Here is a 27,845-nt window from a genome sequence, read left to right as displayed (position 1 = left end):
TGAAGTGGGACTCTTTTTATTTTCAGTGTTTACAGAGATGGAAATAAATACAGGAAAGAGAAGATTCTTCTAAGAGAAATCAATCAAATCTTCAAACAGGAAAAAGTTGTATCCAAGAGCTGCTTCAAACTGGCCACCATTCCAGAGGTCAGGAAGAGGGAAATAATAATGGAAATAACTAAAGAGAAGCATTGCCACAAACCAGGGTGACACAGCTGTCAGGAGACAAAACGGAACCACACTACACCAGGAGTTCACATATTTACAACAGAGCTATCATACAAAACCATTGGGAAGTGTTTAGGGAGTGATTTCTTCTCTGTCCAGCTGGAAGATATAAAAGATACACCCGAGGGTTTGGTGGTTTGATTCCTCTCCCCAATAAATACAGAAGAGTTTCCACTTTTGGCAAAGTTTAAAAAAATCCTTCGTATGGCAGGAATTTTCCATCCAGGCTGAACTTCTCTGCATTTCCATCCTTGGTTGTCATCACCACTGTCATCCTCCGGGGCAGTTGGTCAGGAGATAAAGAGTTTGTAAAGTTCTTTTGGGGTTTTTATCGATGCTCTGCCCTGTAGGTTGGGAACGTGTCTGTGCGGTGGAGCTTCACAGGGCTGGAGACATCTTCAGAGCCAGATGGGAAAAACAGAACAGCCCCAGTTAAACACATCCTGCCCAGGAATATGTGAACTGCAGATCACATTTAATTCAGCCTTTCCACTTTAATTAAACCTATCCCTGCTTAACCTGCTGCTCCAGCTCAGAACCATCCACACAGATTTTCTTCACCACTTCCTTCCCAACAGAAATCTGCACAGAGCAGATTCATTTTTGCCAAGTTTTTACTTTCATTTAAAATGTAAAATTCATTTAAAATGTAAGATTCATTTAAAATGTAAAATTAATTTAAAATGTAAAAACGCCCTTTTAGACCTTTTTTTTCCCTATTCTAACGAGCAAACTCTTTTTCTAACTATCAAATGAATGATTTGTATTCACACAGCCTTATTTCTCTGGTGAATCACTGGTTTGATGAAGGGCTCTGTGGCAAGGCAGAGTTTCATCCCTCATCCTTCCCTGGATGAGTTTTCCATGGGCTGCCTGCCCCCTCTAGTGTTGGAAAGCAAGAACCGGGGAAAGGATCTCATTTGAGGCTTTTTTTTAATCGGTTGGTGTTTTGAATTCTGCAAACACACCACTGCACGGTGCTGACTTCATCCCAGCTCCTCCTGGAGCATCTCCAGCTGGGGAAAGCAGCCCAAGGCATCGGCAGTGCCTGGCAGCTGCTGCAGTTTCCCCTCTCTCAGGAGCCTGAAACTCAGATTTAAACCCTCTGAGATCCCCTAGAGCCATCCTGCCTCCCTCAAGCATGGTGGGATTCCTCCCACACCCACCCAGGAACTCGGGAACCACCAGATGTCCCTTGGAGAGCACGGAGGGACAGCAGGATGCAGGAGTTTGCTCATCTTTCCCTCCCTCTCTGCACCCCTGTGCTGCCCCAGGGCTGCCCAGGATTTGGGGGAGACACTGCCCACCCTCAGGCCAGGCTGGAATGCACTGACAGCACTGCAGGTGCTCCACAAACAGCTTCCCAGGAATATTTACCGTGGCCATTTCCCTTATTCTGTTCTTTTGGGGGATGTGGTTGTTTGGGGTGAATTTTAACAAGCACACAAAATCAATAATGAAGGCTGCACTGCTGTCAGAGTGAGGCAGCAATCCAGAGGGAGGGGAGATGTTTGAAATGTTTGAAATGTTTTAAAGCCAAAAAAGGCACCAAGAGTTTGGCATCAGGTCCTTCCCAAGCCTCCTCTCCTGCAGGAAGAACACCCTAGCTGCTCCCAGGATGTCCTCAGCATCCTCCCGAAATTGGGGACACAGCCTGACAGGGCAGGATGCCCTGCCTGGCCCTGCTGTCCCCCCAAACAGGACACACCCCCGTCCCCATCAGGCCGAGTGCCACCCTCTGGGGACACGGCGGGCAGTGTCCCTTACCTGGCAGGCCGAGGAGCTGCCCGGTGCTGTGCTGCCGGGTGATGTGGTGCCAGTAGGCGCTGCGGGGCAGGGGAACCACCGTGCCCAGGGACACTGCCCGCTCCGTCATCTTCAGCTGCAGCTGCGGGGGGACAATGGTCAGGGACACACCGTCAGGGACAGGGGGCAGGGACACACGGGCAGGGACAGGGGGCAGGGACACACGGGCAGGGACACACCGTCAGGGACACACGGGCAGGGACAGGGGGCAGGTGTGAACAGCACAGACTCTGCACAAACTGAAGCAGAACCTCCTCCCCCCTGCCCCTGCAAGGCTCAGGAGCTCACACAGCCTGGATCAGGAGCTCACACAGCTCAGGTCAGGAGCTCACACAGCTCAGGTCAGGAGCTCACACAGCTCAGGGTTAGGAGCTCACACAGCCTGGATCAGGACCCTGCCTGGGTGTGTTTCACAAGCTGCTCTCAGTAGTTTTGAAGAATTTTCTATTCCTCTGCCACAGCCAAGGAACATTCCAGCTGATGGCACAGGAGTGCAGAAGGAAGAACTGCATCCTCCCCCCAGATTGCTGGATGGATTCACCTCCAGATGTGCAGGGAGCAGAGCATGGGCTGGATGGATTCACATCCAGATGTGCAGGAGCAGAGCATGGGCTGCACCCATTGCTGGAAGCTCATCCCACATTCCCCTCCCTGCAGGACCTTCAGCTCCATTTCCCTCCATAATCACAGCCCCTGGTTATTTACATTATCCTTAACACTTGAGAACTGACTGCTTTAAGGTATTTTTTCTTCCATTAATTCAGTAATGTGCAAGCTGATAAAAATATTTAGATTTTATCAGCTTCACAGTGCAGCTAAAACTCTCCTCCCAAAGCTCAGGGAAACGTCATTTCAAACATACCAAGGCTTCACTAGACTTTTCTAATTTATGAAGACAGCTTTTTAGAAAAGAATAAGTCTTATATTTTACTTTCACAAAATCAGAGGTGAAAGAACCTTTTACAAGAAAATCAGTGTATTTTGGAGCAAAAAAACTAGCAGGAAACATGGAAAAGCAAAGAGAAAAAGACACAGAAAAAGGGCTGAACAAATAATCCCCCTGAGCTCAATCAGCAGGGGAAAAAGTTAAAAAAAACCTCAGCTGAGGACGAAAATTAGAATGTTCTGTCCTGAATACACAACATTTCATCCAAACACCTCGGGCTGCGAGCACAGGAGGCTTTAATGATGATTGATTTCATTTCCACTATTAACCTGCAGCATCTCTGTGGCAACAGGAGGAGGAGGAGGAGGAACTCCTGCTCATCCCTGGCTGCATCCCACAGCAGCAGCTGGCCCTGACATGATAAATGAGCCCCTGCACACTGCAATTCTCTCAGATCCGTCATGAAAAGTGCTCCAAAAGGAAAGAAAAGAAGGATTATTGAAGATTTGTTGGGTTTGGTTGGTTTTCCTCAGGCTGGACAGCCCGATTTTCAAAGATTTTGCAGGAAAACTTGCACTAGGGCAAACCTGGACCTTGAAATCCCCCTGGGAAAAGACTGCACTCACTGTGGCTTTGAGGGATTTTTTTAGGATTTGAGGGGATTTCCTTCCTGGTGAAGCAATTCACTTAATCAATCAATCAAAACCAATTTGAACAAGAACTGTTCATTATAAAAGAGAGAGATTTCACTGTGGTTGATGCCCAGTGTGGAATCCCAACCAACCCCAACCCCAACCCCAACCCCAATCCCAACCCCACCAATCCTCCATACCATGGAATTCTTCACGCTCTGCAGCAGCCTCTCGTGCTGCTCTGCTATGGCCAGGGCTGCTGAGTGCACCTTCTGATAAATGGCTTCCCCATCTCGGGTCTGGAAGATGAACAGCCCTTCCCCCGTGTCACACATCCTGCCAAGGCAAGAGCACAGCCAGCTGGGACAGGGAAGCTCCCAGGTCACCATGAACCTGCAAAACCTCCTCAGGAGCACAGGGTTTTGAACAGAAAATCCAATTATTGACACCTCTTTGCAGCCCTGCTCCCTTTTCCAGGCCATGTTTGTGTTGCTCTCTCCAAACTGGGCCTCAGCTGATCCATCACGAGAGCAAAAGCTCTGCAGATTCCCTCATGAGACCTTGATTTTTTATATTTAGGTTCTGTCTGGAATCTGTGCCAGGTAGGATTCATTTGTCTTCCCCCTTTGGACTTTTAACGCTGCTGATAATGAGTTTTGAAACAATAAATACAAATCCTCAGCGTCCAAACTGCACTGTCCTGTGCTGGCTAATGCATGATGAGCTAAAGGAAAATGTGTTCCTTTCCCCTCCCCAGGAGGGCTAAATCCTGCACTGATATGATGGAAATTGCAATGCCTCTTCCCTTTCCTGATAAGTTCATAGTCTGATCTGTGCTCCTTTTACTGGTGCAATTCTTTAATCTCAAATGAAGCTCTCAGTATCTCCTGAATACTGAAATCAGCTCAGTGTTGCTCCAGCAGCACCAGAACCCTTCAGCTGGTCACCCCTGGGCTGGAGAAGCAGCACAGAGCAACACCTTTAAAACAGGGAATTACAGTCAACTGCCTTGTAAATCCATTGGTCAGGGAGATCCGTGGAAAACAGGAGTACAAAGTTTTTTATATTATTTTGGTAGGTACTTTGGTTTGCTTTTGGGAAACAACTTGGCAATCACTGCCCTTGACATCAAACTGCACTTCTCCTGCCAAAGACTCCATAACTTTGTGCCCAAACTTCATACAAATTCTGGGATGATTTTTACACCTTCTTCCCAGATCTTTGCATCCAAATCTCAGGCTCGTTGCCTGTTTATTTAAGAATAACTCCATACAGTGACACCCAGTACTGTCAGCTATAACCTGAGGTGAACAGAGGTTTGATTGGGTTTGTATTTGTTTCAGTATCTTAACTGTGGGGTTTTATATTTGCTTCAGTAATTTAATAGGGTTTTGGGGTGGTTTATATATTTGTTTCAGTATCTTAACTGGGGTGGTTTTGAGGTTGATATTTGTTTCAGTATTTTAATTGGGTCTCTATTTGTTTCAGTATTTTAATTGGTGCTTTTTTTGGGTTTTATTTTTAGTTCGGTATTTTGACAGGGTTTTTTATGGGATTTCTATTTGTTTCAGTATTTTCATTGGGGTTTTTTGTTTATCTTTGTTTCAGAATTTTAATCAGGATTTTTAGGGTTTTTTTGTTTGTTTGACATTTGTTTCCATATTTAAATCAGTTTTTTTTTTTTGCAGAAGTGGGTCGAGACTCACCTCTGGCTGACGCTCCCTCACCCTCAGCAAGGCATATCCGTGAAATCCCTTATCCCGAAGCTCCCTCACCCTCACACCCCCCTGGCAGTGCTCCCAGCCCCCCAGGAAGGCCAAGAAGAGAACAAAATTCCCACCCACCTGCCAGCCTCGAAGGTGAACCAGGCTGCGTCTCTCCCGTAGCGCCGCAGAGCACTGAGCGGCCACGAGACCAGCCTGACTCTGGGATTCTGGATGTCCCAAAGACAGATAGTCTCAAATGTTATCTGCAAGGTACATTCCCCATGCACATCTAAATTAGGGGATGGCATCAAATACACATTGAATCTCTCTGGGAGAAAAACAGAAGGTTAGTCTAAAATCCCTGCCCAGCAAATGCGCGAGTCATGCAAGGAATTTCCTATTTTCCACCTCTAACAAGATCTTATTTCCACTTAGGACTATTCCTTCCCACACAAAGAATTCCTTCAATTATTCAATAAACTCCCAGTTTGGGGCAATAGAAGGCTATCAAATATTTATGTGCCCCAGAATTATCCTGGTATTTGCAAACAAATAGTAAAATTGTGTTCATTAATAAATCCACTGCTCGTGCAGGGAATGAGTTCATCTGCATAGCAAAGTGGAGCAGCCACGGGCTCAGGTTTTGCATGCACTTATTGTTATTTATTGCTCTCTTTACAGAGCCTCACTCACTGACACTGCACTGAAAAACCACACAGTGACAGGTAGTTCCCATCTCCTGGAGCAACTAACTCATCTGAGATAGAAAATGCTCCAAAATAATTCTAGTTAACTTATTTATTACCTCTGGTGGAAACTAAAAACAAAAGCCAAAAATAAACCCCCAAAAACCCAAACCAAACCCAACAGGAAGGAGGGCTTGGACAAGCAGTTTTGCTCCTGTTTATTTCCAAAATCCACATGTACAGTCAAAAAGACTTGAAAATAACGCAGTTAAAAATTCCAAAAGGTCAATATCGATGCACCTACCGCTCTGCTCCCTCTCTACTCCAGATGCCAACAAGTCAGGCTCTCCAAGGCTAATGTCATTAATCCGTGTTCCCAGGCACTCCATCTGCAGCACTTTGCACCACTCATCTGCCTCAAGCTCTGCAAAAAAATACCCAGAAAATCTCCGTGTAATATTTATCATTTCCCAATTAACTCTCCAGCGTTTCCTACCGAGCGTTGCTGTTCTACCCACCCGAGTCACAAGCGAAGGTTCTGGAGGTGTCATCACTGAAATAAATCCCCACGGCGTGTTTCTTGGTGCCCTTGGGCAGCCTGGAGATGTTCTTCACGTTGTTGAGCTCTGTGACCTGGGAAAAGCACAAACTGGGGTTTGAACGAGGAGCTTGGGAAGATCTCTGTCCATTCTTGACTGGATGGAGGGAAGGAGGGAGGAGAGGTGAGGAACCTCTGAGGAAAGGCAGGAATCAGCTCAGCTATTCCATGGGAAAGCCCTGGAAGGTGCAGCAGACACGTCCTGCACTCCTCTCACCTCAGCACATCACCATGCCGAGGGGATTTCAGCCAAGGGAAAGGTGGGAGCAGAGCTCTGTCCAGGCTGAGCAATTCTCACGTGAAGGGAATGGGAAAAACCAAGCTGGTGTGGCAGAACCAGAGAGAGGGGATGGAAATGTAAAGGATTCACCCATGTGGAGCTCCAGGACTCCCAGCAGCTCTGCTGCAGGGCAGTTGTGCCAAACAAGAAATGTGAAAAAACCATGAACAGAACAACATCATCAGCTGGACCTGAGAACAGCAATCATTCCTCCCTTCTTGTCATAAATTCCTCTCAAAAACCAGTTACTGCTGTAAAATATTTTGCAATATCAGAGTAAGAGATTCCAATAGAGATTTCACCCAAATGAGCTCATGCTTGAAATCCCAAAGTTCATCCTCCTGAACAGAAACATTTGTTTTCCTTCGAAAACGCTTTCTCCTGCACTTGCTTTTTGCTCCTGAGCTCCCTCTAAGCACTCTGTGGTTTGAAGAAGACACTGCAGATCACCCAAGAGTTATTTATCTCTTATCTCTTGCCTGTGCAGCATTCACAGAGCTCTGCTCTGCTTTTCTGGGAGATTAATTCATCTCTCCAAGTAAAAATTCTCCCTAAGCCAACAGAAGATCAGAAGGTGAAGACAGAGAGCACAGAAATGAACCTCTGTCAATAGTTTGTTGTGTCATTAATTTCTGATCATCAAACCCTTTGGAGTTTGTGGTTTAGCTACAAACTGGAGGAGGGAAAGGGAATTTATATTTGAGGAAATGCTTGCTAGAATATTTGGCAGCTCCTAGCTTACTCTGTGCTGCACTGAGGGCTTGGGAGCTCTTGTGGGATGGAATTTCGTGGAGCACAGCCTCAGTGTTCACCTGCATTCCCATCAAAACCACGCCAGAAAAGCACTTTCCTAAAAAACAGCCCTCAGCACTCCAACTATTGCTTGAATCAGTGCATAATTCTCATATTTGGGGAGCATTTCAGAACCTAACAAACCCCAGGGATTTTGTTTATTGCCTACACAACTGCCACACTCAATGCACCTTGGGTTTTAATCTGAATTAAGGATTCATGGCTTGGCTCACTGAAAATCAGCCCCGTGATGAGAATAGATAAAACATTTCCCAGGAAACCCCAGGGGAGCATTTAATGGAAAATGCTGTTGCTGAAATTCCAGCTCTCTCCTGCTTATAAGATCTGCCTGTGCATGTCTAACCTGCTGAGTATAAATTATAGATTGAATTTGATATAAAATCGTGGAATGGTTTGGATTGGATTGGAAAGGGCCTTAAAGCCCATCCAGGTCCATTCCCTGCCTTCTCCTCTCCTCTTCCTCACACATTCCCCAAGCCCTGCTGGATGGGATTTTGGGGACACTAAAACACCCTGAAAAGTTCCTTTAATTCCCTTAAAGCCTCAAACCAAACCCCCATTCCCAGCTAAGGGATCACTCTCTAAAACAAATGTTCAACAGCTCCTCATTAACAGCAGTCAGACCTGAAACATTCCATTTGCCACTGATAGAGTTTTGCCTGGAAAACAATTACAAGTTACACGATTCAATTTTCCGAGTGGATTATTCCATAAACAGACAGAAAAGACTGTTCAAATCATTTCTGCTGTTTCAAGGTGAGATTAACACAAAAGGATTAAAACTCAGAACTCCTCCAGGACTCTGTGAATTCCTGTCAGCAACATGCAATTAGCTGGGTTTTCACTGGAATATTGAGGATTCTTCTGGCACACCACAAAGTCAAAAGAAATAAAGAATTTCTTCCTCCCTCCAGCAGTATTTTGCTCAAGCACATGGCAATTTGTGGTTGATTATTTACGAGTACCAAGTGAAAATCAGACAGTGAAAATCACCTGAGCAGCAGCTCTCTGGGCAGCTTTTGCAGCCTGGATCCTAATTATTGTCTCTCCCTTGTGGCACCAAATGAATTAAGTGGGCAATTTGCTGTGTGTATGCAAATTCCCAGCTCTCTCCACAAGCTCCAGATGACTGTTCTCACACGAGGTGTATTTCAGGACACTGTGACCTTTCCACTTTTAAAAACCAGAGCAAGATCAGAAAGGATTTAAAGGTTAATATTATACCAGAAAAAGGTACTTATTGATGTTGTTTTGCTCTTCCAGTGGTGAGGATGTCCAAATCCAGGCCTTGGTGCTGAGCTGCAGATAAATTACATTGAAATTCAAACCAACTGGACTCTCCAAAATCACAGAAGCATCACCAGGACCCAAAATTCAGCTGGAGAACGACAGGAGCTGCAGCACAGTGTGACCCCAGGACTGGGCCAGCATGGCTAATAGGATTTAAAGGTTAATATTATACTGAAAAAGGTACTTTTTGATGTTGTTTTGCTCTTCCAGTGGTGAGGATGTCCAAATCCAGGCCCTGGTGCTGAGCTGTAGAAAAACTACATTCAAATTCAAACGAGTTGGATTCTCCAAAATCCCAGAATCATCACTGCTGGGCACCCAAAATTCTGGAGAGAGAGTAGCTGCAGCACAGTGTGACCCCAGGGACAGGGCCAGCACGGTGTCACCAGAACCAGGGCTCTGCTCTGCCCCTGGACACCAAAATATCCAAGGAATTCTAGCCCTTCAATCCATCCCAGGAATGCAGAAACCCTCAGAAACAAACCCTGGAGTGGAGCAGGCAGAGCTACTGAGAAATCAGCTCTGCTCTTCATTTTCCTTTCCCACCTTTCAGTTTTATGATGGATGAAACCTCTGCTGAGAGTGCTGGATGAGGGAGAGCTGCTTGGATTTTGGGATTTGGGAATTCCTGCAGAGGCAGGCAGGAGTGAAGGGCTTTTCAGCATTGCTGAGCCCTGGGCTGTGCAGGGAGGTTTGGATTCACCACTGACACTGCAGGGCTCTGCCTGGGTTTGGGGTTTTTTTGGGGTTTTTCTTGGGTTTTTTCAGCATTGCTGAGCCCTGGGCTGTGCAGTGAGGTTTGGATTCACCACTGACACTGCAGGGCTCTGCCTGGGTTTGGGGTTTTGGGGTTTTTTTGGGGTTTTTTTGGGGTTTTTTCAGCATTGCTGAGCCCTGGGCTGTGCAGTGGGGTTTGGTTCTCACCACTGACACTGCAGGGCTCTGCCTGGGTTTGGGGTTTTTTTGGGGTTTTTTCAGCATTGGTGAGCCCTGGGCTGTGCAGGGAGGTTTGGTTCTCACCACTGACACTGCAGGGCTCTGCCTGGGTTTGGGGTTTTGGGGTTTTTTGGGGTTTTTCTTGGGTTTTTTCAGCATTGCTGAGCCCTGGGCTGTGCAGGGAGGTTTGGTTCTCACCACTGACACTGCTGGGGTCTGCCTGGGTTTGGGGTTTTGGGGTTTTTTTTGGCAGGATTAACTTCTCAGTCAGGGAAGTTCTCAGTCAGCCTCCTGTCCCCAAGTGCCACCACCAGAACTGTCACAGCAGAGCCTCTGCAGCCCATGGAGCTTTTACTGCAGCAGCACTGCCCATCCCAGACCTCTGCAGGAGCCTTGAGCACCAAAACCCCACCCAGGTTAGCAATGAAGAGCAGGTGATGAATAGTGATTGTCCAAGTCTCTGCCACAGTCTTTGTCGGGTGTTTTTATCAATAATTAACTGTGGTTTTTATAGCACTCATTCAACTACAAGCAGTGATTGTCAAAGTCTCTGCCATATACTTTGTTGGGTGTTTTTATCAAGAATTATCTGTGGTTTTTATAGCAATCATCCAACTACAGCACAATACAGATCAGCAGGGCCACGTTCACCTTTTCCAGCAGCTCATATTTAACACTTTTATAAGCTGCATCATTCCCCACGTTTGAATTTCACCTATTTACAAGGCTCATTTAGAAAAAACAAAAACACCTCATTTTTATCCACCTGTCCTCTTTACAAGCGAGCACATTTTGCCCAGAAAATGCCATTTAATATTCATCAGCTCCCTCTCAGCGAGGTTTGTTAGGAATAAACAGGACCTGTCAGGACTCAATGCAAGGGAAGAAGCAGAGATTTGCATCAATAACTGACAGAGGCACAAAAATACAAATTCCCCACAAAGCTGGAAATTCTCATACACACCGTGCAGCTCTCACACACATCAATTTTTATTTTTTTTTAAAGCACTGTTCATTACCTCTGAAAGCTGCCTAGCAGAAATTGGAATGAACTATTTCTGGGCCTGACTGATTAGCAATAGCCACGGGTTTTCTGCCCAATCAATTCCAGATTCTGTGGTGTGCAGACAGCTAGGTAGGATTCCCTCAGGGTTTCCTCCTCAACGTCTGTCAAAGTGAGGAAGTGCAGAGCAGCCTGGAATTTATGCACATAATTCCTAATCTTCGGGGTTTTTTCTGACAATTACTAAAAATTAAAATTAAAAGGTTTCTTTAAAAAAAAAAAAAGGAAAAAAAAAAGGTAAAAAAAGGTAAACAAAAAAAACGTAAATTAAAAAAACGTAAATTAAAAAAAGGTAAATTTAAAAAAGGTAAATTTAAAAACGGTAAATTTAAAAACGGTAAATTAAAAGGTTTTTTATTTCCATCCCCACGCCCAGCAGAATGACACATGGAAATTCTCAGGTGAATATGAAATGTGCACATCGTTCCAGAGAAGTGACTGGAGGGGAAAAACCTTCATTCTTTTACTACCAGTGAATTTAGCAGAGCTTCCCACACCATCATTGCAGTGAAAAGGTGCCTGTTGTCCTTCATGTCTGCAGCTGTAACTCTTCCCACAGAGGCAAAAATCCCAGGAAAATGGGAATATCCGGTGCTTTTTGGATTCCCTGGGATGGCTGTTGCTGTAAACACGACAAGCAGGAGCCACTGGAACATATTTCAGATGGGATTTCAAAGGGCTGAGGAGAGGAAAGGCCACATGCTTCCAAAATAAAGTCATTTTCCACTTGCTCAGCAAGGTGTTTGCTACAAAGAGCATTTCCTCTGCTTCACTGAATGAAAACACACACAACACAGATTCAGCACCTTCAGAGGGGAAAAAAGTTCCCATTTTCAGGCCAACCAATGCATGTAGAGTTTAGATTTCATTTTGCTATTACATCAAGTAATAAAAGTCTGAGAAAGCCTTACCTTGTGGTAACACCTGAAGTAAGCAGCTCGTTCATCTGAGAACTTCTCCAGCCTCTTGGGCCCTTTGCTTGAAGCCTTTTTGAACACCAACCAGCACCTCTGGTAGATCTAGGAGCACAGCAGAGTCAGCTTGGCATCATTAAACACTGAAAATCATCATTATCCCCAGGGAAGGTAAATCCTAAAGCAGCTGCTGGCTCTCAGAAGTTTACAGACAACACCAGCCCAAGCTGTTGGGTGATTCCAGCCTGTTTCTTGGGATGAAATCAGAATTTTTGGTGTGAGAGGTGACTCTGTGTGGCTAGCACAGGTCTTTCCCATGAGAACTTTCTCCTGTGTTTTATAAACAAAGATAAAGTTTGGATGTTATTAAAAACAGTGTCTCGAGATGTGGACAGTTCAGGCCTGGCCAGTCAGGCCTAGGGAGAGGTTTCTGACTGACCAATCTGGGTGACCTCTGAAAAGTCTATATAAGTTGGAATCAAAATAATAAATCTCTTTTCTTGCCACACTGAGAACCCAGGTCCTTCTCTCTGCTAGCAGCTCAACAGCAACAACTCTGAGTGTGTATTTTGTGGATAATGGTGACAGGAGGGAGCAGGAACTGAATTATTGGTCAAAAAAATGCAGATTATTCTGCTGTAGAATGGGCAACAAGTGGCAATTTGCTCCCAGGGTCTAATTGCAGTCAAATTCCACTGATTTGGGGCAGAGTGGATTTAAAACCACCTTTCCATCTCTCCATCTCCACTCCCCAGCCAAGGCTGCTTTCCTGCTCTCTCTGCCATCGCCAGGCAGAGCTCTGGGCTGAGCTAGCAGGCTGCTGAGGAAGGCAGGAGTGAGGAGCTTTGCCAACTGCTCCCAGCCCACACTCCATCAGCAGTGCCAAGGGAACACCTGGCGGGTTCCAAATAAATCCAAACTGCCACCAGGATGAGCGTGATTTCAAAAGAAATGAAATAAATAAATCAATAAAGTGAGAGCAGCCGTCAGCAAGGCGTTCACAGCACGGATTTTTTGGTGATCAGGGATGGGACACAGCCAGACAGCTCACTGCCCAAACACACAGGAACTCCATCCTGTGACCCCTGAGGGCTCAAAAACCTCTTATGTCCATCAGAAGTAGCTGCAGCTCCATTTCTCCACCCCAAAGGGTTGTTAACTGCGCTTCTTTCACCAGTTTTTAGCTGTTTCTCTCAGATTTATCATTCTCCCCCCAGCTTTTCCAGCCTATCTCCCACAGGGACACTCACACTGCTGACCCACAGGGCTGCAGGAACACTCAGGTGATGCCCAGGCTGCTCCCATGCCAGCCTGAGCTGAGCTGAGCAGGATTTTCTGCCCATTTCCCAGCTTTTTGGGCACTCAGCCTGCTCTGTTTAATGCAAGGGTTTGAATGGAATTGTTCCAAAGTCCCTGACCACAGTGACAGCTGACAGCAAAACCCAGTCTAGAGATCCCTCAAATCATTAGGAATACTGAGCTCAATTTTCCCTCAAATCAGCAGGAATACTGAGCTCACTTTTCCCTTAAATCATTAGGAATACTGAGCTCACTGATCCCTCAAATCAATGGGAATACTGAGCTCACTGATCCCTCAAGTCATTAGGAATACTGAGCTCACTTTTCCCTCAAATCAACGGGAATACTGAGCTCACTTTTCCCTCAAATCATTAGGAATACCGAGCTCACTTTTCCCTCAAATCATTGGGAATATTGAGCTCACTTTCCCTCAAATCATTAGGAATACTGAGCTCACTCACCCCTCAAATCAATGGGAATACTGAGCTCACTCACCCCTCAAATCATTGGGAATACTGAGCTCATTTACCTCTCAAATCAACGGGAATACTGAGCTCATTTTTCCCTCAAATCCCCATTTTCTCTGCTGCTCCATGGACAGGAAGGAGCTGACAGCAGTGCTGTGATCACCTGCACTGCAAACCCTGAGCTGACAGAGATCAGATAATCCCACAGCAAACTGGGCTCTGATGTGCTCAGAGGGAACAGCAAGGGTTGGCATTTGCTAACACCTAAAACTCACCAAGCTTTGCCTGCGAGATCCTCTGAGAAAGTCTAACTCAGGATTTAATTCAAGTATCAAAAATCAGCCTCTCCTCCCTGAGGCTTCTCCTGACAATTTCAGCTGCTAAGAGCACACAGAGAAGGTAACAGCACGAAATTCCAGGGAAATATCCTGGCTGTGAGTGAAGTGGATCCCCAAATCCCTGAGGTGTTGCATGTCCAAGGTCAGTCCAGCCACTTCTATTTTGGGCTCCAGAGATCATCTGATAGAAACCATTACCACTCCAAGCAGTGACTTCCAAGGAATGATGCAACGTGAGGAGCTGGATTTCTGCCCCTGGAGCTTCCCAGCCAGGCAGGAATTCCCAGGATCCTTGGGGTTGGAAAGGAGCAAAGGAGCTGAACCCTAAATCCATCCCATCCCATCCCATCCCATCCCCTTCCCTGTCCCAGGCTGCTCCAAACCCCATCCAACCCAGCCTGGGATATTTCCAGGGATGACATCTGCCTGATGGAAAATGGAAAAATATCTTCTAACTCTCTGAGCTTCCAGAATATCCTCAGGCAGAGAGGGAAACTGAAACCAGGGCTTGCTGAGCCAAACCCTGCAGCACCCTGGAAATGAGGGGGGAAAGCACAGCAGGATCACCCAGGGCTGTACTTGGAGTGCCCAAAATTCTCTCCTTTAGACACAAAACACAGATTATTCCACCCAGTAAGAATGGAATAGAATTTTCCACGAGGTAAGAAACAAAATATTTGAATTTAGAAGCTAAAATCTGCGTTTCTTTGCCCCAGCCCCTCACTGGTTTTGCTCAGGAACCAAGGTAAAAAAGCATCTGGAAATGGTCAAATATATAGAATCGGAGGGAGGAAGGTTATTTGTCAGATCTTGAGGCAGGGGGGCTGAAATTGGCTGTTTTATACCACTAAGGTATGTGGTTTCCACCACTCCACAGGAAAGCAAAGCTACTTTACCACCAAAACAAACAATCCCACCCTTATTTGTTTGCTGTTCCAGAGGCTCTGGAGGTCACAAATAGCAGCAGAAAACCTCATCTGGCAAATTTCTCCTCTGAGAACAAGAGACCCTCCAGGGGAAGCTGCCCTGCTCTATTCCTCTGTCGTGTTTTTCTGCACTTTGCCCTAAAACAAAGAATTCCAATCAGGTGCACTTGCAGGGACACTGAACTTGCTGTCAAACCAACACAAAATTTGCTTTTTTTTTTTTTTTTTTTTAAAAGCAGGAGCTGCAGGTTCACTCCTGCGGCTTGGGATGTCCTCCAGAAACCCTGGAATATTGCCAGAAATTTGCCTTTCGTGACTCTGGCAACCTCTAGAAACAGATAAAGCAGTAAAGGCAAAGCACAACAGCTCGAGAAATTCCTCAGTCTCTCCTAAAATTTGCCTTTTTTTTTTTACTTTTGGAGGAAAAAAAACGCTGCCACCTCCCCCAAGGCTGGTAGGAAACATAAACTGAGAGCCTCAGCTGCACATGGAAAATCATTGGAGGGTTTTGTTGGACTTTGGGTCCTCAATGGGTTGGAATTCCAGGTGCAAAGTCTTTCCAACAGGGAGTTGTTCACACAGGCAAGAGTTTGGACCTTAATTCTTCTGATTAAGGCTTTTTTTTTTTTTTTTTTTTATTTGTCATTTCTGAGTGCAAAGGTGGGAAATGAGCCCCGAAATCAGTTTCAGCTCAAAGGACATTTGGGAGGAGACTGGGTCTAGAATTTTGCTGTGCTTCTGGAGAAATGAATCACTGCCAGGAGAGGCAGAGAGCAGCTCCTTTATCCCATTATCCCATCCCTCCCCAGCCTGCCTGAGGCAGCACATCTCCAGCAGGAAGCTTTTCCCCATGGAAAGCTGCAGAGCTGCTTTCCAATAAAGAGCTCTGGCTGCCAGCAGGGCTGAGTTCTCTCTCACCTGAATGAGACTTTATGTCCCAAACCCCACAGCCTCTCCAGGAGTCCACAGACTATTTCATTGCAATGATTTCTTCCCTAAAATCACGATTTGCCTCTCCTTTCCCAGCCCATGTCCACTTCCCCCCCACACTGGCAGAGTTTTCAGCCCCATTTAACTCTGAAAAGCCACAGAACAAGCACAGAGCAATTACAAACAGATGGATCACCCCAGCTATTATCTCCTCTGGGATACTAAAGAAAATAATCAGGATTTTTCCTTCCCCTGAGAACACATTTGGGGAAGGATAAACCCCACTCCTTCCCCTCTTTCAGGCTGCATCTTCACCAACAATATTTCATACGAGAGTGATCCACAGCTGCTAATGGGGAATGAGGCTTCATCTTGGTTCTGATTGCACTCAGAATGCACAACATCACTCAGCAGGGCAAAGGCTTTTCCATCGAGCTACAAAATTCAGCTTTGGCACTGGCCAGAGCTCGCTGTGAGGCCAGAGCACAAAGCAGTGCAGGAATTTATCCACCTTTAACTCTTGCTGATGCAAGTCACAACAGATCTCTATTTCTGCCAAACATCAGGCGTTTCAATCAGCCTTTTCTCCTCACAAGCCCTCCCCTCCCAACTGGAATGACATCAAGCACAAGTGGGATTTCTGTTAATGGCTCAGGCTCTGAGCTCAAAGCCATTCCTCCAGCCTCAGCTTCAAACACCACCCAGCTGGATTGGAGCCACGGATGCATTCCCACTCCACACAGTCAGCACAAGCCAGTTTTGTGCTGCATCTTCATTTATCTGGGGTTTTTTGGTTCTTCGTGACTCCGTGGGATTCATTCCATAAAGATTCACTGGCAAACCCCCTGAGCAGCTGAGACTGTGACACATTGTCTGAGCTGGGAGCATCACCTGAGCACAGACAGCATTTCCTGGCAGTGCAGGGATGGAGCCTTGTGGCTAGCACAGGTCTTTCCCATGAGAACTTTCTCCTGTGTTTTATAAACAAAGATAAAGTTTGGATGTTATTAAAAACAGTGTCTCGAGATTTGGACAGTTCAGACCTGGCCAGTCAGGCCTAGGGGGAGGTTTCTGACTGACCAATCTGGGTGACCTCTGAAAAAATCCATATAAGTTGGAATTAAATAATAAAAGCTCTCTTTTTTATGCCACGCTGAGAATCTGGGTCTTCTCTGCTAGCAGCTCAGTGACAGAGCCTCTGCTGGATGCTGTGCTCTGGGACAGCAGCCAGGCAAACACGAGCAGCATTGGATAGATTTTGCTCTGAACTGGTCCTTGGCTCAGCCAAAGGGGACAATGCTGAGCCAAAGTGCTGCTGGCAGAGGGCAGCAGGGCTGCTCTGACAGGGAATGGCTCACCGAAGGACAGGGAGGAATGTGCTGCTCCTGCTGGGGGATCCCATTGTCAACCAGCTTTCCAGGGACACCCAGGAGCCTCCAGGAGCCCTTGGCAGTGACTCCCTGGCAATGAAGCAGTTCAGCAGCAATGTCCCACTGATGGAACCAGCAGGACATTTCTGGAGTTCAGAGGCACCTGAATGGCAGCTCCTGGGCAGGGAGGAAGGGTTGGACAGGGAAATCCCTCTGGGACAACACCTTTTGAGGGTTTTTAAGGACTCTGTGCTTCAGCCAGGGCAGGGGAGGCACCTGAACCTCATGGCTATGAACATACCAAACTGGAATTGTGCTCACTGTGGAGCTCAAGGGACAGGGACAGCCAGGAGGGTGGCAGCTGGGAGGGGACAGTGAGAGCTGCTCGTGGAAAATGCCTTTGAGCAGGCAGGACTGGGAATTATCCCCCAGGAATATCACAGGTGCTCTGTAAAGCAGGAATTTCCTTCCCTTCTCTCCTCAGGGCACACTGAGGTGTTTCTTAAATGCAACCTAAACGACATTAAAAGCAAGACTTGAGTCTCCAGCCTGCTCTCCCTGTAAAACTAACCAGCTGCACGTGGAATCATCAGAAAGAGCTTTATCTGAAATATCCTATCCACTCCCAGGCCTTATGGACCACTTATATAGGTCTTTTGGACCTATAGCCTTCAAAGTGTAGGTTTGCTGGCTTGGTGGATTTTGTTTGATTTTTTGGTGAATCATACAGACAAGGTTATAATTCTGGGCTGCTTAAGGCCTTCAGGGGAGAGAAGAGCCATTCCACAAGAAGAGCCAACAAGCACTCAGAGCAAAACCCTCCCTCACCAGGGACAGCTGAAAAAACCATCCAGGCTGGAGCTAAGGACTCGATTTGACTCCTTGAACATCTGCTAAGCTTTACACCCAGACACAGTTAATTCTGGGCATGACACTGGATAGGAGACAATCAGGGGCTGGAACTGGGCAGGAAAAATAGCAAAGGCTTCAGTGCAGGCTAAAGCTCGGGCTGGCAGCAGCTGGATGGGCTGTCCTGCTGGAATGGGATGTCCTGCTGGGCACAACCCTGAGAATCAGCAGGATTAGGGAGCTGTGGAATGGTTTACATGCCCATCACGGATTGGAATGATTCCTTTTGTCACGAGTTATCTGATTTGCTCGCTGGAATTACACGGGCTGTGGGGGCATTGACACAGCTCATTAACAGAGCTCCCTAATTAGGCCATCAGCTGCAGGAGGCTGCCCTGGGTGACAAGGACAGCAGGGATGCTCTCTGCCCTCCCCAGCAGGCACAGCTCCGTGCTGGAGGTGAACTGGGCTTGCTCACAAACTCGGGTTTTCACCCCTTCAGAGCACACAGTCATCTGCATTTCAGAGCTGGACTCGGCATTTGGAGATTACACAGAAGGAGACCAAAAAAAAAAAGGCAGAAATGGCACATGAATGAAGACTTTCTGCCAGTAAAGTCATTTTTCCAGCACTAAGCCACCAATATCCAAAGCCAGACATGGCAGAACTCCAGTTCCTCCATCCTTGAGCAGCTCAGCTGTACCTCTTGTCCAGCTGCAAAACTCAGGTAATGCTGCTTGCTGGGAGCTGTTGGAGAGCCTGACAAATACCCTGCAAGCTCCTCACTAACAGGTGGAAAAGTGGGAATAACTTCCCCTTCCCAGCCTGCTGTCACTCTCCACATTCACCAGTTAATTCCCCTGCAAGCTCCAGGGAGCAGCACAGCTTTTTCTGCAATAAATACATTAATAATATAATGTATAATGTAATAAATATGTATAATAAATAAATAACCCCAGGGGTGGGGATGAATCAATGGCTCTGCCTCAGCACAAGGTGAATTTATCTCATTCCTCCCACATTTCCCCTCCATCCTGCCATCAAACCCTGCAGCCACAGGTCACTGTCGGGGCTCTGAGCAGCGTGGAGCAGCTTGGAAATCAAAGTGGATCTGCAGGAAAGAGCAAATCGTGTTCCCGAGGGAGTCACTGCGGGCTGGACTTCAGCAGGAGCGGGGTTTGTGGGGAATGACAGATTTACAGCCCGTTAAATTAGGGAAGAGAGCTGAGAGGGATGGAGGTGTTTGCCTCAAGGGCTAAAGGGGCTGAGGCTGCCCTGAGAGCTGCTCTGGGGTCAGCTTGGGGAGAAAAAATGGGATTCCTGCTCCAAACATTCCCAAACTCCAAATCCTGCGCCTCTGCCTGGCACAGCTGGAGTGACCCTGCCCCTCTGCCCGGCCTGAGAGTCACATCTGGAGTGATCTGCCCCTCTGCCCAGCACATCTGGAGTGACCCTGATGCCTGGAGGCACATCTGGAGTGACCCTGCACCTCTGCCCGACCTGAGACGCACATCTGGAGTGACCCTGCTCCTCTGTGCAGCACAGCTGGAGTGACCCTGTCCCTCTGCCCGGCACATCTGGAGTGACCCTGATGCTTGGGTGCCCCTCTGCCCCTCTATGCAGCACAGCTGGAGTGACCCTGCACCTCTGCCCAGCCCCCTGAGGCACATCTGGAGTGTTGTGTCCAGCTGTGGGATCCTCAGGACAGGAAGGACATGGAGCTCCTGGTTTGTTGTGGGTTTTTTTTTTGGTTGGTTTTTTTTTTTTTTTGTTTGGTTGGGCTTCTTTTTTGTTTGGGTTTATGGGGTTTTTTTTGGGGGGGGGAGGTCTGTTGGTTGTTTTTGTTTTTTGGTTGTTGTTTTTGTTGGTTGTTTTTGTTTTTTGGTTTTTTCGAGTTGGGGGAATGGACTGACATTGACTTAAAGAAACAGTGAGTAAAATGAGGATTCCAGAGCCAACATTCCCCTGGTGGAATTGCTCTCTCCACCAACTCCTGCAGTGCTCCTGCACTTGCTCAGGCTGCTCTCCACATCAGCTCCACTGCACAAACCCAGCCCAGATTCATTCCTCACTTCCCAGCACCAGTTAAACACCGAGTTCAGGAGTTCACCCACATTCAGGTAGGTACAACCTCGAGAAAGCTGCATTCAAAACGTCTATAGAAGCTCAGCAAGACACTTAATTTGCACCACTCCATCGAGCAGCAAAGAGCCACTTCTGCTTTCCCACAGCACTGTGCCAGGAGTTTGCCACTCAGCGGGATGAGTGAATTCAGAACCATCAGCAATCTCCCTCCTCACCCTCCTGGGGACATCCCTGAGACATTCACAGGGAATTTCCCTTTGCCAAACACACTGGGGATTGATGGTTTCCCCAGACAGACATTGCTTGGCAAGTAAAGGGACAATTTAACTTCCTGTGTAAACATTCCTGGGGAAAAATACCACTTATTTCACCCTAATCGAAACAAGTGACATCCTTTTCAGTGAAGAAAAAAAAGCAAAACAAGCCAGCAATATTCACTTCAACAGCTTGAACTTTCCCTGGTGTTTCTGACAGCACTGGGTGAAGTCAGATAAAAAGATAATAGAACAGTCCATCATCTTCCACAGCATTCCTGAAGCTGCACAAACACCAAATTAAGATGTCAGGCTCAAATTAAGATGTCAGTCTCAGGAGCAGCCCTTAGCATCTGTTACTTTCTTTCAAGTGTTTCCACAACCACTGCAAGATGTTATTTATCCCTGCTCTGACTCCGGGCAATGCCCATCCACAGCAGGGGGAGAATTTCCTGCATGTTGCGAAAGGAATTGATGATAAAAGCCATCAAAATCACCAAAGGGTACATTTCACCTGCTAATAATTGGGTTTCACTGCCTTCACAGTCATTCCTGACAGGCCTTTTTCCGTGCAGAGCTGCTGCTGTCACCTCCAGAAAACAGAGATTTTTTTGTACCAAAGGAAGAGCAAATAGGGAAAAAGAGAACCAGCAGGTGAGGGAGGTGTTTGGGGTAAAGGAAAAAGGGTGATTTGGTCAGATTGGCATTAAACTTGTTACAATAAAACATCTTTAGAAGAAGAAAGCAGATGGGTGAGAGCCACTTGTTCACTCATTAATTCAGTTCAGGAAAAAAAACTGTTTTCCTTCACAAACTAAGCCCATGTTCCAAAGAAGAACCCAGAAGGTAATTTATCAGCAAACATGCTGGAAAGCACAAAAAAAGCCATTCCTCCTCCTAAAATGGGCCAGCATCAACCTGGGAATTCCATCCCCCAAATCATGAGCTGTATAATCTGTTGGGAAAAAAAAACAAACCAGGAATAGTTCTTAGGGTTGTCCGTTTGGGATTTTGGTGGGGGGTTTTGGGATTTTGGTGGGGATTTTGGGGAACAAATGAAGACCCTCATTTCTCCCCGCTGTTCCCACAAGCCAAAAATCAAGAGAGGACACAAAATGGGAAAGCTGCTTTGAGCTCAGCAGAGCACAGAGGGACAGGAGCTGAGCACAGCCAAATGGCAAACCCTGCTGCAACCTCAACCCCACAGCCAACCCCATAAAGACCCCACTGGGCTCTCACCCCATTAACTCTGTGCCAATCCAAAGGGGATTGCTGCACTCACAGCACCCAGAAGGAGCTGCATGAGGCTCTCCTGGCGTTTTCTGGGATCCCCCTGTCAGCTCCAACTGCCCAAGGAACGTTCTGGATCCTTCCCTGCCGCCACTGACAACTTCCAAGCAGTCAGAAACCCTAATATCTGTGAAGATATTCTCACACCTTACCCAGCAGCTCGCTAAAACGATGAATTTCCAGCCAGCTTTAATATCTGGCAGGTTGGAGTTGGCGCCTGAGAAATCTGTTCCGTTTTGCTCTCTCTCCAACTTCCAGACTGACAGGAGCTCCATAGGTGAACAGTTTTATTAATAAAGCTGCTTCAAAGGGAGCTGCAGACAACTTTTCCTTCCCCTTCCCCCCAGCCTGACATCATTCTCCTCCCCAGTTCTCACAGCTCACACTCTAAAATCCCCACGTTAACTTGCTGGCACATTTCTTCCAGCGCCCAATCTCTCCCACCATATGGTTCTAGTCCTGCAGATTGTCTCTCCCCCACTCTACCTCTCCTCCCACAGGGTTTCACAGCAACAGAGCTGAGCAGAACTTGTCAAAGTACATGTCATTGGCAACGTTCGACAGCGATCTTCTCAATGAAGCTGCCACAGGAGGCAGTTTAATTAAAATCAGGCACAGAAAACCCTGAGAGTTTGGATTTCTCCTCAGCTGTCACCAGTCAGACGTTCCTGCTGGAGTGGACAAGTCCTGAACTCGATGGAAAAGTTTCTCCAAATTTCTGAGCCTCACCCTGAAGGAATATTATTTAATATTATTTAATAATTCCCATCTAAAGGAGGGTGTGAGATCAGCACTGATGCTTTGCTTATTGAGGAACAATCTCCAGGACAAAACTGCTGGATTTTCCCACTTCAGTCCTGCACTGCTCAACTGGGAACTCCTCACCCAATAGAGGAAAGCTTCACATCCTCCTCATTTTAGGGGAAAATTTAATATTGCCAGCAAAGCACTAATCGACATAAGAAGCAGGCAGAAACAGAAGAATTCCAGAAACACAAGAATCCCTTTTTTCACTGACTTTTTTAATCAATCCAGGAATATCTGAGCACTGCTCACACCACTTCAGCATTCCCCAGGAGCAAACAACTGGCTGCAGAGCTGGGGCAGTCTCAGCTCCCTCCTCTGTCACAAGCTGAAGGCTGAATTCCTACAAATTCCTACCCAGGGCTGGCCAGGAGTGTCTCAATTCTGTGCTGGAGGACACCCCTGACACCTCATTCCTTCCCAGTGATGTGATCAGGAGGTTTGGGGCCAGTCAGGCCCATCAAGGAAAGAAACTTGACCAACCCAGATCTCATTTCTGTCCTCACCAAGGGTCACACTGAAGAGGGAACAATTCCACCCTTCCAGTGCCAGCAGTCACATCTTCCACCAGAGGCACAGTCACTGCTGATTTGGACCTCCCAAAGCTCCCTGTGAGCAGCACTGCACTGAGTTTGGCTGAGCTGGTTCAGATCAGGGTTAAAGTGTGTCCAGAGCACCCCAAGGGATGCTGTCCCTGCAGTGCTGGGGCAATGCTGAGCTGAATCTCTGTCCCTGAACAGGCTCTGAATCTCTGTCCCTGAACAGGCTCTGAATCTCTGTCCCTGAACAGGCTCTGAATCTCTGTCCCTGAACAGGCTCTGAATCTCTGTCCCTGAACAGGCTCTGAATCTCTGTCCCTGAACAGGCTCTGAATCTCTGTCCCTGCACAGGCTCTGAATCTCTGTCCCACAGCCAGGAAAGGGCCCTGCAGGGAGGAGAGGAAGGAACAGGGTCTGGGCTGAGCTCACCTTCAGCCCTTCAAACAGCCCCACTGCCAGGTGGAAGGGCAGAAGTTTCTCCATCTCCAGCAAAGGTGGTCAAAGCCATCCTTTCAGACTCCCTTGTACATATTTGACCCCAGCAAATCCAGCCCCATCAGAACAGAGCCACAGAACCCCCTCCAGAAGGGCTGCAGGGACATTGCAGAGCTGCACAGCCCAGTGACCAAGCCCTGGAGGAGGGTGGCTGAGCCCCATGGCCTCAGGAAACTGCCAGGACAAACTGCAGAGCTGCATTTGGGGCTGTGGCTGCCAAAACCCCACTGACCCTCAGCTTGGGCACCCAACTCCTTTGGGATCCAACCCAAACTGCCATGCAGGAGCCTCTGAGAGCCACCTGAGATCATTCCCTGCAGAGCTGGGGTCACAGAGAGCCCCAGGGCAGGCTGGGGTTAATCACAAGTGTTAAACAGATCCTCTCGAGGTGGCAAAGCACCTCCTGAGACAGGAGTGCAAAAACCAGGCGGCAGCACCTCCTTCCCACACAGCTTCCCAGGTAAAAAAATTCCCCTTTGCCCCTCTGTTGCCCTCCATGAGCTTTATCCCCTGACAAACGTTATTCCCATAGAGCTCCAGGAGCTTTATCCCCTGACAAACATTATTCCCATAGAGCTCCAGGAGCTTTATCCCCTGACAAACAGACCAACAAGTCTGTGGTTTCAGGATCAGACACTTGGCTGCTTGCACAGCTCCACAAAAGCTGATGGATCCTCCCAAATCAGGGTTTTTAACAGCCTGCAAGAGCTCCATGGCAGTGCAAACTCGTGGAGCAGCCTCCCCGAACTCCACAGGCGGGAAATGCCTCCCCAAAATCACAGCAGCAAGGAAATAAATCAGGCTGCCTGTTCCTAATGTCCACCTCTGAGAGTTCCACACGCTACTCAGTGCTCAGAGGATCTTCCTGGGTTGTAAACAGCCTGAGAGTCCAGTTAGTGATGGGATATGTTCCACAGGAATCAATACTTTGTAAGGCTTTTCTAACCAATGACAACTTGCCAGGACTGTTTGTTTTAAGTATTTCTGTCATGCAGCAGCAGTAATCTGTGTGTATTGATTCAGCAGCATCTGTCGTCCTACAGATTTCTAATTTTAATAATCCTCTTTCCTATAAAGGGAAAAACTTTGTCCTCTTCCAGAATACAGCTTCACCTTCATTTTCACATGCAAACTATTTCAGCACCCTAAGCACAAAAAAGCCTTTTTAGACAGAGAGAAGCCATAAAACAACAGCCCAGCTTCATATCCAGAATTAAAACCCTTCATCAGCTGAGAAGTGACTGCCAGCCAGAGCACTGAGCATCCTCCTTCCACAAATTCAGCTCCAGTGGTCACTGGTGGCTCCTGACAGAATCATTCCTCCCGAAGCAAAGCTGATTTTTGCCTGCTTTAAAGAACTCTGGGAGGCTGTGCTTCTCCCCTGTCAGCAGTTTTCCAGCACACGACCTGCTGTGTGTCACTGCTAATGACACAACACACGGACACCATTGGCTGGGGGAATTCTTTCTCTCCCTATAAGGATGGGAAGGATGGGGAAGAGTGAGCTTTCTCCTGAATATATTTGGCTCTGCAGAAGACACATGTGGTACAAATGTTGCTATGGGAACTATTCTATTAAATAATATTCAATTAAACTCACACATTTCGAGTGCGCCCGAAAAAAAAGAGTTCAGGTGCAAAACTAATTAGCCTAAATTCAATTTTGGAATTACAAAGTGGGGCCTTCCAGAATTGTCACATTCCTTTTCAAAGAGGTGTGGATTTGAGCAAGCTGCTCCTCTGCACCCCTTTCTTTCCAAATGGAGCACCTGCACCCCAGCTCCTCAGAAAAGTCATTTCTTGAGGTAATTTGTGGCTCCCAGCTCTGCTCCCAGTTCCCTTGGAGATGGAATTACCATAGCATTACAGAGTCAGAGCCAGGAGCTGCATTCAGCCTGGAGAGACAATGCTCTGATTACAGCTGTGCCACCAGAATATGGGAATGGATTTCAGAGACTCCCACTCACATCTCAGCATCCCTTTCAATCAAGCACGAGTCCTGCACGGGGCTGGAGCAGCCTCGTCCTTCCTGAGCTCCTCACAGCAGGGGAAAGTTGTTTTACAGTTATTTTATAAAGTAATTTTTCCCTGCCCACCTCCAGCAGCTCCTGGGTGTCCCACAGCCCTTCCCTGCACAGCCAGCAGAAAACAACCTGTTGGCATAAATCCTTCCCCTCTGGAGGAGCCAGGCTCCCATCAGCCAGAGACACTGAACTCAAGCTCTTGCTGCAGGCAGGAGCTCAGGTGTCACATCACCCCTGCAGCCAGGAGCACCAAGGACATCGCCAGCCTGCCCCACAGAGCTCAGGCTGATCAAAATTCCCCATTTCCAGGAGCACCAAGGACATCTCCAGCCTGCTCCAGAGAGCTCAGGCTGATCAAAATTCCCCATTTCCAGGAGCACCAAGGACATCTCCAGCCTGCTCCAGAGAGCTCAGGCTGATCAAAATTCCCCATTTCCAGGAGCACCAAGGACATCTCCAGCCTGCTCCAGAGAGCTCAGGCTGATCAAAATTCCCCATTTCCACTCGGGGCTTGGCAAGCAGGGCACTGGGCTTTAAGCAGCTTACAGCAAACGCTCCAGGAGGAATCTGCAGCCACTTTTCACCCATCTGCTCCTGAGCTGGGGGCCAACGCAACACTCCGAGCTGGAAACAACTGTTCCAGAGTTAGATGCACCTCACTGCATTGAGTTTCACTGTTACAGCATGGAAAAATGTATCACAGCTCAATCTCCAGCTTGTGCTGGAGCAAACTGAACATTCATAGATATTCAATAATGAAACTGAATCTTGACACAATAATTCTGCCAAATCTACTCCAAGTCCTCTCCTAATGACATTATGTCAATCTGTCACAGAGTCACAGGGTTCTCGCAGAATGAGCTGTGCCTGCAAGGGCAGGGATGGGAAATCCAGCCCGACGGAAGACTTTTAAAATGCTTCCCTGTTCCCAAAGCAGCCAGGGAGATGCAAGTTACCAAAACTGGGGAGAAGTCATTGAGCATGGAACCAGCAAGAGAAGGGAACTGGAACTGCAGTGAGGCAGCAAAGCTTGCCGAGGAGCACAGACACTCCCTGCAACAAACCAATTCCGAATTGCCAACCCGTCAGCTTCTAACAAACACAATAAAACAGCTCCTTTCCAGCGCTGAGAGGCAGATACACCGATTAACAGGTTCCATCTGCCCAAAGCCTCCCTCCAGGCACATCCCCTGAGCCAGGCTCACTCGGGGACACTGGCAGGAGGGAACAGCTCTCCATCCCCATCCCCTGACAGCAGCAGCCCCGGACTGGGGGCTCAGCCCAGCATTTCAGAGCACATTCCAGCATTTCAGAGCACATTCTAGCCCGGGAGCTGCGGGGAGCTGCCCTGCTGCCACTCCTGGCACATCCAGCCAAACTGGGAACACACCGCGGCAGCTAAACAACCTCAAAATAACTTTAAAATCAAACCAGCAGCTAAACGGGGCTTCGCGAATTTGCATTTTGCGCAACTCCAGCGACGCTAAAAGCCCTGAAAACCCCGCCAAGCTTCAGCTGTCCCACCCCAGACGCTAAACCCTCAGTGGTGGCAGGAAGCGAAGCACCTGAGCGGCTCCAGAGCCTCCCAGCGCTCAGCCCAGCCCTGCCCGAGGCTCCCCGGACCCCCAAAGCCCCGGCACGGCCACCGCCAGCCCCGCCACCCTCCCGGAGCTGCCCCGGAGCGACAGGCAGCGCTGGGAGCTGGAGGCACAGCAGCATCCCCGGCTGTCCCCGGGAGAGAGGGGAAAAGATAAATACATCTATACACATCTACAGATAATAGATATTATGGTGCCTCCATTCCTCTCTGCCCATCTGTTTGTTTCGTGGCTCCCCTGCGGAGACACACCGGGCTCGGTTTGCAGGAACAAAGGAGCGGCAGCGGGAAAATCAATGGGAAAGCGAACTGCCCAGCCCCGGGCAGGCACCGGCGGGCACGCACTCACTCACTCACCCCCAGCCGCCGGCTCCGGATGCGCACGTAGCCCTGCTTGACGATGTCGTTGAAATTGGAGGCCATCCTCGCCCGGGACAGGCGCCGCTCAGCCCGCCCGCATGGCCGAGCAGCCGCCGGAGCCGCGCCCCGGAGCGACCGCTCCTCCCGAGCCTCCCACCGGAGCGAGCGCACCTCCTCCCGAACCTCCCACCGGAGCGAGCGCACCTCCTACCGAAGCGACCGCTCCTCCCGAGCCTCCCACCAGAGCAAGCGCACCTCCTCCCGAACCTCCTATCGGACCGACCGCACCTCCCACCGCACCGCCCCGGAGCCAGCGCACCTCCCTCCAGAGCCACCGCACCTCCTACCGCACCGCCCCGGGGCGACCGCTCCTCCCGAAC

The 27,845-nt window shown here is 48.1% G+C and overlaps 1 protein-coding gene across 2 annotated transcripts; it reads right to left on the bottom strand.

The window, feature by feature from the left end:
- Nucleotides 1–27,845, bottom strand: DOK5 (docking protein 5). Of its 2 annotated transcripts, none has more exons than XM_085079125.1 (9): nt 27,806–27,845; nt 27,463–27,636; nt 11,836–11,943; nt 6,463–6,577; nt 6,249–6,368; nt 5,397–5,547; nt 3,753–3,888; nt 1,996–2,116; nt 1–624 (listed from the first exon to the last, which is right to left on the bottom strand). In XM_085079125.1, the coding sequence occupies exons 2-9, from the start codon at nt 27,526–27,528 to the stop codon at nt 557–559; spliced, it is 885 nt and encodes a 294-aa protein (XP_084935251.1). In that variant the 5' UTR covers nt 27,529–27,636; nt 27,806–27,845; the 3' UTR covers nt 1–556. The 2 variants fall into 2 exon arrangements, with proteins under 2 accessions (XP_084935251.1, XP_084935250.1); XM_085079124.1 differs by having other exon boundaries at nt 5,397–5,586; nt 27,806–27,842.

Source organism: Lichenostomus cassidix, chromosome 20 (genome assembly GCF_008360975.1).
Source record: "Lichenostomus cassidix isolate B80296 chromosome 20, HeHo_3.0, whole genome shotgun sequence".
Classification (NCBI taxonomy): domain Eukaryota; kingdom Metazoa; phylum Chordata; class Aves; order Passeriformes; family Meliphagidae; genus Lichenostomus; species Lichenostomus cassidix.
This window is presented reverse-complemented; position numbering and strand designations above follow the sequence as displayed.

What these genes read in the sequence shown, in the direction of transcription:
- DOK5 (XM_085079124.1), bottom strand. Translation starts at nt 27,528, where the DNA reads ATGGCCTCCAATTTCAACGACATCGTCAAGCAGGGCTACGTGCGCATC. An exon ending in ACTTCAGGTGTTACCACAAG is followed by an intron (nt 6,578 to 11,835) that starts GTAAGGCTTTCT and finishes TGCTTTTCCCAG; the next exon opens with GTCACAGAGCTCAACAACGT. An exon ending in AGTAGAGAGGGAGCAGAGCG is followed by an intron (nt 5,587 to 6,248) that starts GTAGGTGCATCG and finishes TTTTTCTCCCAG; the next exon opens with AGAGATTCAATGTGTATTTG.